The 12,303-nt window shown below is 43.1% G+C and overlaps 1 protein-coding gene across 4 annotated transcripts in view; it reads right to left on the bottom strand.

The window, feature by feature from the left end:
- Window positions 1-11,520: 11,520 nt before the first annotated feature.
- ARHGEF9 (Cdc42 guanine nucleotide exchange factor 9) overlaps window positions 11,521-12,303 on the bottom strand; it is a 290,941-nt gene continuing 290,158 nt past the window's right edge. For all 4 annotated transcript variants that reach the window (XM_061598283.1, XM_061598284.1, XM_061598285.1 and 1 more), the window contains one exon: window positions 11,521-12,065. In XM_061598283.1, the coding sequence (XP_061454267.1) occupies window positions 11,884-12,065 (182 nt within the window). In that variant the 3' untranslated portion in view covers window positions 11,521-11,883. The remainder of the gene's footprint in view (window positions 12,066-12,303) is intronic.

Genomic DNA, 12,303 nt, shown 5'->3' on the forward strand with positions numbered 1-12,303 from the left:
TAGAAGCCAAATCCACCAGCCATTATTCTACTCCTGGCGTACTTTCAAATCTCATTGAAACTACTTCACTGTATGTCTTGTCCACTAACTCTGCAGTCCTATGGTTCCTGGAGGACATCTTAGGGGCCATAGGGAACACTGGATCTCCCCATCTGAGGATGGAGAGAGCTTCAGACTTGGAGATCCAGTGCTGGATTCCTCTTCCCTGCCATCATAGAAACTTCTGTGGCCCTTGCCCAACCATTGCCAGAGCTTTGCGAAGGACTCAGTGGTAGAGTATCTGCTGATGCATGTAGAAGGTCCAAGGTTTCATCCCTGGTATCTCCTGGTAGGACTGAGAGAAAGCCTGGAGAGCCACTGTCAGTCAGCTTAGGCAATAATGGTCTGACTTGGTGTAAGGCTCTTTTTTCATGAGAAGGGTCATAGCTCAGTGGTGGAACATCTTCTTCACATGCAGAAGGTCCCAGGTCCAATCCCAGGTCCATCTCCAGGTAAGGTTGGGAGTGACCCCTATCTGTAACCATAGAGAGCTGCTACCAGACAATATGGAGCCAGATGGAGCAATAGTCTGACAGCTTCCTTTGTTCCTAACGCAGGCTGAGAAAGGGTGTGCGTGAGGGCAAGCCAAGAGTTGGATCTGACACACTCCCAAACCATGTCAGCTATGCTAGCCCGGTTGCTGGTGCGGTTTATTTCCCTCCTATTGGGAACTATGAGAAGGTCATTGCAAAAAGGAAAACCACGGAAAAGCACAAGAGTGGTTCTCTGCCATCAAGAGTTTTGGCTGAAGTGGTTCAACCACCTTCCATTTCCCCCCCCCTTTTTAGGATTGCAGCCTAAATGAAGAGGAGGGAGCTGTGAAAACCTGCCCATTGATTCCACGCATATGACCTGAATATTGGCGTCACATAGTTTGGATACTTGGTTTCAAAAGCTGACGTGCATTTCCCCTCTCAACTGACATGCCTCAACATTCCATTGGCAAGTCAACTTGGCATGACTGTGCATGCTGCCCCATTTGAAGGCACAGGTGTTGCTTAGTTACACATCATGTGGCTGTCAAAAGCATGGACTGGGATTAACTGTGCATCATTCCCCAACTGAAAAGCAGACATCGCCAGCATTTGTTGATTGGCTTAAAAGTGCACATCAAGTCTCTCTCTCTCTCTCTGTTGCTGCTCCAACAATACTATCTGTAAGCCCTCATGCTTATTTGGGGCACTTATTCAGTGATGATTTTCCTAGTAGCAAAAACAGGAAGAGTGCCCAGGAGTAATTTTGTGTGCAGTTATCCTTGACTCCATTTGCAGCTATGCAAATGCCTTCTGTTGAGTCAGGCTACTGGTCCACCCAGCTCAGTTTTGTCTTGACTGACAGTGGCTCTCCAAGGGCTGAGATGGTGGCTTCACCCTCCTGCCCAGATGAGGTACTCTTTCTGCTGATATATGGGAGGCCTCATCAGGATTGGCATTCTGCTGGCTCTTGACACACCTGCTTAGACAAGCAATTTCAGTGATCTCCTAACAGCTTTGATTGCTGTTGAAACAGTTTTACATCGTTTTAATGGGCTTGTTTATTAAAAAAAATAATTATGGATGTTTTAATGTAGTTGTTTTGCTATGTATTTTAATCACGGGTAGCTGTATTTTCATCATTGGTTCTGTTCTTGTTTTGCCTTTGGCTTTGTTTGTGAACTGGCTTGGTTTTTCTTCTTGCAGTGAAAGACAGTATAAAAATTATTTTAACAACAGCAACAAAGGCCATTTTATTGCCGTTGGGATTGCTTAACTGGCTATGTTTCCTTACTGCTTTGTTTCCTGTTATATTCTTGTTTGTTTGATGCGTTACATGTCTGTGCTCTCAAATGCTCAGGTCAGCCTGCACCTCATCTTGCACGATGAGCCAAATGAGCTGGTTCAGCTGGACGACTCACAATCGGTTGTCATTCACTTACGGGGAATGTTGCTAGGGAGTTGGGTTTACGTAAAAATCTTGTCTGAAAAAAGTACGGAAAAGAAGAAGCCTGTTGTCGGGGCAAGTGTTTCAGCACTTTTCCAGTATTTTTTCTTCCTTAAAAACTGGTTGCTATGACAGGATCATTCTCCTAAAGGGAAAGCAGCCTATCCTTTGCGTATTTGAGACTAATAGAACAACGAAAAATATATGGAAATCATGTCTTTAGATGTGTTATTTTTTTTCAGTCACAGCCTTGCAAAACACAATAGAACGCTATGCATGTTTATTCTGAAGTGAGTCTCAATGTGCTCAATGTAGGGATGGAAGGATCTGTCAGTTTCGGTTCCCTCCTTTTCTCATTTTTTAAATCTTACATTCGGTTCTCCACATTTCTGCAGCAATTTGCAATTTTTTTAAAAAAAGAATCCTCATGAAAATTCTTCAGCATTTTAAGGCAAATTTCTCCTAATGAACACATTTTTGTGTGCACTTTTGATTAATGTACACATTTTCTGCTAATATAACGCATTTTCATATGTTATGTTCACCAAGATATTCATTTTCTGCACACTTCACCCTAATATATGTATTTTTGTAAACATTGCATGGTTGGAGAGATGCATCGCAAAATTCTGATAAGTGTGAATTTCGACGGATGGCTGTGTTTCGGTTCTCATATTGTTTCGGAAAGTGTGAATCTGATAAATTTGGCTTTAAATGTGAACCGACTCAAATTTCTCCCCCATCCCTACTCACGTAATAATTAATTATTATTACCCATCATCTTAATTAACATTTATATCCCATCTTTCCTTCAAAGAACTCAAGGCAGCTAGCATGGTTCCCCCCCCATTGATCCTCACAGCCACCCTGTGGGGTAGGTTGGGCTGGGATTGCTCATCTGTGGCTTAAGGGCTACATTGGTCGGTGGGTAGCTGAAGCCTGTACAACCACCCCCTAGTGGGGGAATCACGTCTCTTTGGCCATCCTGGTAGTCTTCTCACCTCCTGCATCTCAAGGTAGGTTGTAGAGTTTCTCTTCCTTGCAGACCCTCTCGGGTGTTGAGAACATCAGAGGGGGCCCTTTTGGTAGTTCTGCCACCCTTGGAAGTTCGGGTGGTGGTGGTCTGGGAGAGGGCATTCTCTATGGCAGCCCCGAAGCTGCGGAACTCCCTCCTCACAGAGGTGCAGCTAGCAACTTCATTGTACAACTTTCAGTGAATGCTGAAGATGCACCTCTTTACCTTGGTCACTTGAGATGTATATTTTTAGGACCTGCCCTGTTTTCTGTGATGTTGTTTAGGCTGCTTTTGACTGTTGTTGTTGATTGGCTTAAATGTGGACATCAAGTTTCTCTCTCTCTCTCTGCTCGAACAATGCTACCTGCGAGCCCTTCAGTGCTTTGACTCATCTAAGTTAGGAGTGAAATAAATTGCTTTGCTACGCTGGTGGTATTAGGGAATAGGTGCATTCTGCCCCCAAACATACAATGATCATGCACTGGAACAAATTCCAGTTCTGGCTTTCTCAAAGGAATAGACCAGGGGATCCTGAAACCTGTTCTTTGTGATAGCAAATGAATCTGCCTTTGCAACTCACGACAGGCAGCCATGTTTATATGTTTATAACTTTGGGTTGCATTCAATTAAGTCCTACTCAGAGTGGACCCAATGAGATTAATGAACCTACATTATTCATGTCCATTCACTTTAATGGGTCTACTCTGGGTAGGACTAGCACTGAATACCACTCTGACTCTGTGGTCTTACAAAGTGAAAAAGGTACTATGATTTATACCAGGTTCATCTACTGGGTGCATTAGACTGCAGCTTGCATCTCTAGGCTATTGTGGTATGTGTGTCTTTGTTTCCTTGCTGTGTTTGTAGGGCATTAGTGATCTGTGGCAGCTGCTCCATGGCAGCTTTAGGAATCATCAAATCCTCTTTTCTTCTCTGGAGCCGTCTGTAATGCAGTGTCTTCCAAACGTCTGGCAACTGAGGCAACCCTTTTCTCCCTGCAGAATCAAAACTGGAAGCACACTTCACCCTTACACCTGAACAGGGATACTGTTTTTACTGTAAGAGGAGCCTCAGAGGAGCTGTATTTCTCCATGAGTCACTTACTCTGAGCATGCATCCTCTTGAGGGTATTCTTCTCTAGATAGAGAGGGACTGAATACTCTGATCACACCAGTGAGACAAAGCATCAGAATTTTCCACCATCACCACCCCAATTGGAAGGGGACAAGACCAGAACAGCGATCACACAGAGATACAGAATGCTTTGGGCGCATGGGTTTTTCAATATTTAACTAGTGTTGGCTGCTGGGGTCCATGTCATTTTATTTACATATGCTTGTGACATAATCATGTCACACGTAATAAGGCTATTAAAAAACCCCACCTGGATGACCCAATTAGCGGTGAAGGCAATTGGTGAGGACAGTGAAGGCAAAGGAGGAGGAGATCGTTGTCAGGGCAGAAAAGAGCAGGCAAACAGCATCAAAACAATGAAAATATGTCCACTCACCCCTTGCCCTAAAGTAAGAGGAGACTTTTGACACTTAGAAAAACAAACTAAGCCTGTGGCTTTGCCTTAGTTGACAGGATGCCTTGTCCACAACATGGTTCAACATCTGGCCATGAAGCAATCAGTTCAGTGGAGGTCAAAGCCAGGAGTGACCAAATGGGTGCTGTGCTGAATGCATACTTGTTTCAAGCCGTAGGCAGTGCCCAGCTAATGCCCAGCACTGGTTTTTGTGTTCCCAGTGCAGTGACTCATCCTGTGGGTGGGTCCTACTCATACCTCCTAAGAAGCAAAGTATAGATCTGATCTGTGTAGACAAGACAGAAATAATTTTTTTAAAAAGAAAAGGGAAAAAAAGCCCAGATATGTTTTTTTATTTCTTTTTATTTAACTCCATAAATATTTTTCATAAGGCTCAGTGTCTTTTACAACACTTTTTTTTAAAACACTGTTTGCTTGGTTTTTTTATTTTTTTTAATACACACAATTCTGACATTTGTTTGACGGGGTCAAACAACCCAATAGAAACAAAATCATGGAACTGGCAAGTGAGTAATTAGCTGGGTTACCCATAACCTCTGTTTCTTTTTGTGTATCTGCTCCTTCAGACTGTTAAAGCCTTCCCCACCACCACCACCACAACCCCCCCCCCCAGCATTTGGCCCCAGACTTGGATTTTCAGCCTCCCCTCCCCACCCACATTGCTTGCATTCTCTGGCATGAGTCCCTCTCTAGTCATAGTGCCACGAAGCTCTGACAGGCTCATTCTTACCTTCTCAAGGAAAAATAAGCTTGGTGATGCCATGCAAGAACTTACAATAGCTACTAAATATACATGTTCCCTGAAATGTAGCTGCAATAAAAAGATGACTGAGCATAAAGAGAACGGAACCAGAAACCTAAAAGCACCACGGTGTACTATCAATAACAATTGCAACGGATGGTTAGCGTCCATCCATGAACTGAAACAAATTTCAAATATATGTGTTTTTTCTCTATTTATTGTCTATTTACAACTTTTAGATGCACCTAGGTTGGTTCTTGCTTTGCTTTTGCCCTCCCTTAAATTTTAAAAGGTTAGGGAGACAATAATCTTGAAGATAAAGCCTTTGTATCTGCAAAATCAAGGGGGGGGGAATGTGATTGGTGGTCTAAGGAAAGAGGCGTGGGAAATGCCCCACCCCACCTCAGTATATAATGTATCTACATCTACTTTCTTCACTTCTGCCAGAGAGATCCTGTGTACAGTAAGCAACTTACAACTGTCCTTGTTGTACACCTTGTAGTACCACAGCATCCTCTTCATCTGGCAATGGAAATCTGAAGTCTATGTAACATGCTCAATCATCCACACTCCTCTGACATCCCCCTTCCAAAATCTGAGCAGATGTAAGCATTCCAGGATACAAGACAGCTCATCCTGACACCTGCCCTCCCCGTCAAGAACCTTGGTAGGTAGTAACATCGGCACCCATGGCTGGTTCTTCACTGCTTCACTGCAACAGCACTTCATTCCTTGTGGCACCTTGGCAATGGAGGGGAAGGAGGCATGTTCTTGAATGCCACTAGCCGGGGCAAACACCTTCCCCTCTGTTGGGAACAAATGCCAGCATCTGCTCTGCTTTGACACTGAGTCAGCAAGGCTCTTCCCCTGGGGGGAGGGGTCCTTTGCTGTTTGTTTTCAGTTTGAGAAAGAGGCTGGGAGTCCAACAAGTGGCTCTTGTCAGACCAGGCAAGTCTTGATTTATGGTGCAAATAATGGTGTGACGATGTTGATTTCTTTTTTTTTTCCTAGTGCTGAATATTTAGGAAGCATCTTATAAAAATAATGGATGTTTCATTTTCGCTCTCTGGGGCACAAAACAGTAAACGAACAGGCTTAACTAATGTGCTTGTTACTCCTCCCTCTTAAACAATTAAAATGGCAAAGGAATAAGTAAAAGTTTCATCATGTTGACAGCTTGTCCCCAATTCCCTTCTCTTCTCTCTCTCTTCTCTCTTTCTTGCTAGCCATTCATAAATTGCAAGATATTCCACCTCCAGTCTCAGAACCCTGTGCAGGGAGCCTAGACCGAATCCTAAGGGTCTGCCCGGTGAGGAAAACCAATGTTTTAGACGAATGAGTCTATATTAAAATCTGCTGTGTTATCAATAACATGCAACAATAGAAAAGAGTATTCCCCCCCCTAATAAAAATATGCTCTTTGTGATACAAAACTTTGCCACTAACTTGTCTATCATTTGTTCCGCACTGAAAATCTGGACCTGTAGAGGTCCACTGGAAAGAGTGATCAGTCAAGACCTGGGGAACTGCTGTAAAAGCGCCATTCATTTCAAGAGAATGGGGAAGCTCTGGGGGCAAAGAGCTGCCCTTCCCCTGAAATTAATGCAGATGGGACTGTTCTCTGTATACACCCCACTGCTCCTCTATCACTGGCAACAAATTTCCCAGAATGAGGTGGTTAACTTTAACTGGATAGGATGGGAGTGAAAGAAAATGCTTAGACTGCCTTTCCGCTTAAGACACGAGATAAGTTCAACCACTTATCTTGCCAGCTCATTTCTTTTCTTGATGTTTGCTATGGCCCTGCAGAGTAAGGCCGCGTCTTGCATAGGAGCATCCCCTGCTCCCAGTTTAGTAGCAGAAGAGCAACAAAGGAAGTAGAAACTATGCTGGAGAAGCCCATATCAACATCAGGACACAAACAGTGCCTACATACATGGCAAAACTTGAAAGCACCCCCCCCCGAGTCCTGGGAACTGTAGTTTACTCCTCACAGAGGTACAAGTCTCAGCACATTTAACAAACTACAGTTTCTAAGATTCCTTGAGGGGAGGAAATGCCCTTCAAATGTATGGTGTGTATGCTGGTAGTGTTGCCCAAATTGACATGGTGCCCTCTAGTTGTTGTTGGCCTACAACCTGCTTCATCCCTGACTTTAGCTGTACTACAAAACAGGGACCAGTGAGGGTTGAGGTCAGGGTGCCATGATGCTTGTGTGTGTGTAATCAAATTTCCAAACAAAACACCTTATTGGATGCATCTGAAAAAAGCTTCATGAAGTGACATAAATATGTATTTATTAGTTGGGTGAAATATGAAATTGATGTAGGGCTTTCCACAATCCGGTGCCCTCTGGACATTTTGTACTACAATTCCCGTCAGCTCCACCCAGCATTGCCAATGAATTCTTCCTATTTAAGGGCTGGCAAGGTTTGCCTGGAAGGCAAAAAATAAAATTTTGACCAAAAATCAACAAAAGCAACAGCAAACAGGCAAGAAAATAAGGAGGTTGTGTCATTTCACTGTTTCCAAAGGAATATTTAAAACACACACCTACCCCAAATTAAAATTCAGCTTTTTATTTGTAAACTAAACATGCTGGAGATATTATGGCTGGCATCCAAAGCAGGTGTCACCCAGCATCTCCTTGTCTTCCCTCTCCTCCTCCTCCTCTAGTGACATCTAGGAAGCTAAATTGTGTGACGTGATGTCAACATTTTGTGGATTTCTGTTCCCCTGCAAATGGCAGCCAGCGAAGGAGAGAAACTCACAACTGTGATGGCTGACATCAGGCCAACTATTTTAATTTATTGCTTCTCCTTAGACATAGGGATACTTCTTTTAGTGCACACTTCCCCAAACTGGTGCCTTCCAGATATTGTTGGGCTTGTACTCCCACCAGCCCCAGCCTCCACAGCCAATGGTCAGGGATGATGGGAGTTGTAGTCCAAGACATCTGGAGGGCATCAGGTGATAGAGGACTGCCTTAGAATACTGTTCTTTAACCTTGGGTCCCCAGATGTTGTTGGACTCCAACTCCCATCGTCCTTGCCCATTGGCTAAGCTGGATGGGGTTGATGGGAGTTGTGGTCCGACAACATCTGGGGGCCCAAGTGTGAAGAACAGTGTTTTACAGCATGCAACTCTCTGTAATTTCTTGTTCTGCCTCAGACACTTAGATGAGCTATTTCACGTTTTTGTGATATAAAAGTGGGATATGCAGTACAACCCTATTACTCAGAAGGAAGTTCCACAGAGCTATGTGCCAATGGCCCCTCAAAATTATCCACTCTATTTCTGGGAAATTTGAGTAGGGGGAGCAATTTAACCATTTTTTTCCGGGGTGAGGAGAAATTCTCCAAAGGTTTCTCAGGGGTGAGGCTCAACTATTAGCAGAGGCATCAGCAGCTCAGCTCCTTTCTTTTTCCTAAAGTGTTTTTTTTTTTTTGCTGCTTGTGCTGTGGCAATGACAATGATTGCAATTGCAGCCTAGCCACAATTCTGCAATCCTCTGCAATGTCCCAAACCTCATGTTGTTCAGGGCATCATTCAGGGGAATTAGCTGCTGCCACAGATCAAATAGAACAAAATGAAAAATATGTGGAGAAAATTCCACAAAGTATCCTTCTTCTCCTCTCCCCCCCAGGGAAGGGTGAGCAAAAAGAAAAATTGCAGAAATATTCTCAGTGGGGAAGAAAAAGCCTTCTGAGAAATTTCAGCTTAGTTCGAGTTAAATGAAGTTTACTCTTTAAGGGTGTAATCCTATGCACGCTTACTTGGAGGTAACTCCAACTGAACTGAATTGGGCATATTTCTGAGTCAGCATGTATAGGATTGTACCATAAGTAAGTGTGTTTAGGACTGAAGTCTTAGAGCAGGGGTTCCCCAGCTGTAAGCTTCATTCCGGTGGCTCACATTAAATATTCAATTAAATGAAATGCACACCAGCATTAAATATTCATAGTTATTTTTAACTGTACTTTATTGGTTCTTTTATTTCTTATACTGTACTACAGTTTGAATTCAATGGGATGCAAACTGAAATACAATAAAATACAATCTAAGAAATACAAGAATCAATGAAAATGCAATAAAAATCACACAGCATCTAGCACAGCGCAATGACAATTGCTACAACAGGCAGAAAAACCGTTAAGTGGTTCTCTGAGACCATCAGCAATTTTCAAATGGTTCATGGGTGAAAAAGTTTGGGAACCACTGCCTTAGAGAGCAATCCTAATTTCCTGATGCTTGCTTCTGGAGAGGGGAGGTAGCATATGATGAAGGCAGCTCTCCACCAACCTCACTCAGGAGGGGGGTGGCTCTACCCAGTGGAGGCCCCCATGGTGACTGCAAAAAGCTCAATAGGTGGAGAGCTTGGAAAAGTTACTTTTTTGAACTACAACTCCCATCAGCCCCAGCCAGCATGGCCACTGGATTGGGCTGATGGGAGCTGGAGTTCAAAAAAGTAACTTTCCCAAGCTGGAGACCTACCACTGACAGCGTTCTCGCCACTGGTAACAAGCATAAGGCTCTGAAATGGGAGCAGAGCTGCAGGATCTAAAGTTTCTTTGATCTGGGTCGCTCAGCTACACCAGCCTGGATCTGGTGTGATTAATTGCTTCCAAATGGGGGTGGGGAAATTAAATACGTGGGGATCTCTGAGCTAAACAGGTTGGCAAATCTGCCCCCCCCCCTTGCACCCAGGCCACCATGAGCCATCAGGGATCTGGATATGGCAGTGCATCTGTCGCATAGCTTCACCCGTCCCTATACATAGGATTGCTCTGCTAGAGTGATCAGATCAGCACATACCTAGAAAATCTAAAGTGAAATTTACAAGATGGCTTTGAAAAATGCAACTTTTAATAAAGGGGAGGAGAGGGGGGGGCGTTGAGACAGAAAAGCAGAGTGAGGTTGGATACTTGATTGGTAGCCCACTGACAACGATGCCTGTTTGCTGAACAACTGCAACAGCCTAGATGAGAATCATCACCAAGCTATTAGGTTTGTCAGACTATATTGCAGCACCCAGCAAGTATGTCCAGATATGCAGCACTAAGCTCCTTCCATGGATTTGATGCCTTCACAATCAGGGAAATGCTATTGATTACCGAGGCAATGATCCTATAGGTAATAGCTCATTATCACTGGCTAATGCTCTGCCTGGAAGTTAAGGATCTAAGGTTAAAACTAGGAACAAATGATACAGGCCAGACAATGAGGTCTATATAATAGTTTGTCTCCACTAGGACCAATGCATCTCTAAAGTGTAATCACTGGTGTGTAAAAGCCACCCAGTATATGGCAGAATCGATAGGTCTTCTTGATGGGGAAACTGGTCATTCCTTGGGGACCCCAAAACCATTTGGTTCTAATGTAGGATACAGGACATGGACCCCTAAGCTCTTTCCTTCAAATCACTTGAGACTGTAGGTTGTGTAAATAGAGCACTGGTCATTTTAAGTGGTGAATCAATTAAAAACAAAACAGAAAGGGACAAAACCAAAAGGAAACCTTGTATGCATTAAAATCACAACCAAAATGGGAACAACCTTAATGATATTACTAGGGGATTACAAAAAGCTATGTTCAAACCCCAGAGTAAGAAGGACAAAAGTGCATTTTTTTTAAAAATGCAACAATATCAGCTAAACAGACTTAATTCCTTGCATAATAAAGTTTTGGATGCCCTCTTACCATCCTGTTCTTTCTGCACCCCTGGGACACTGTCAGCCAGGTGCTTCTGCTTTGCAACCTCCATTTTCCTGGGAAACGAGTGGAGTTTGTAGAGCAGAAGGCCCTCTTCAGGTTCTTCTCTCAAATAGTTGAAAGCAACCGAAGCACTGAGCAGCATATCATACGCTGCACAACAGATCATGGACTTACAACAGACGAATGTGAGGACATAAAATGCAGTTTGGTCTGTTTTTTGTTTTGTTTTTTTAAAAAAACCCTCAACATTCAATGTGTGTGGTGCAATTGCCCCAGTGCACCATCGGACTGTGTTATCATTGAAGCAAATGAGGCCTCCCATTCTGTTCTCAACGGTGCTCAGCCAGGAACAGGGTGCATCCATGGTGGGCTGTAAGAATGAGATGTAGGAACAGAGATTGTCTCCCCCTGCGCCCAACCCCTTCTAAGAGAAGGTAATCTGTAAATGAAGTTCAAAAGGAAATATACACCAGTGTGATGCTGGATGGAACATGTCAACAGAGAAATGGACAATGAACAAGAAATCATCCTGGGAGACGATTTTGAGACAACAAAACAAATTATATATAAGGAAAAAAATAACAACAGTAACAACAATGATTCCAATGGTGCCAAAATAAAGCAGGTTACATGATTAGAAGTACTTGGTGCTACTTAGAATATAGTAGCAGAGACTGTTTTTCCCCAATACAACAACAAAAATGTTTTTGGTCCTTCAAATATATCTATATCTATATATATATCAATCATATATATAGATATAGATATATAGATATAGATATAAATGATTTTATTTTTAGTTGCAACAGTGCTTTTCCAAAAAAGGTCCATCTATAAATATAATTTTTTAATTTTTTTTACATTTTTTAAAATTTATTTTATAACTCCATCTCACTCTATATATTATTTTTTGAATGGCGTTAACCTGCTGAAGTTTTGCCAGAACGGTGACTGGCTGCGTTTGGGTTCGGTGAATTCATAGACCTGCGGTTGAGCTATGCCATCGGTCACCATGTATTGTCCCTGATTTAGTGGATCCTGGGGTGGTGGGTAGGCAGGAGGAACTGATCGGGAGTAGCCAACACCTGTAGGGAGGGATGGTGGAGGGAAAAGAACAGGGGGTTGGATGCGGTAGAGGGGAAAAAAATGTCCATCAGAATATCTTGGTTAAATAGACAAACATCCATCCAACCCAACTCCCAATATTCCATCACACAGAAGACAAAAACATAGAAAATGGCCTTAGACTGAGTCAGGACCCTGACTCAGCTATGTCTAGCTCAGTATTGTCTACACTGACTGGCAGTGGCTCTCCAGGGCTTC

This window comes from Rhineura floridana, chromosome 16 (genome assembly GCF_030035675.1).
Source record: "Rhineura floridana isolate rRhiFlo1 chromosome 16, rRhiFlo1.hap2, whole genome shotgun sequence".
Taxonomy (NCBI): domain Eukaryota; kingdom Metazoa; phylum Chordata; class Lepidosauria; order Squamata; family Rhineuridae; genus Rhineura; species Rhineura floridana.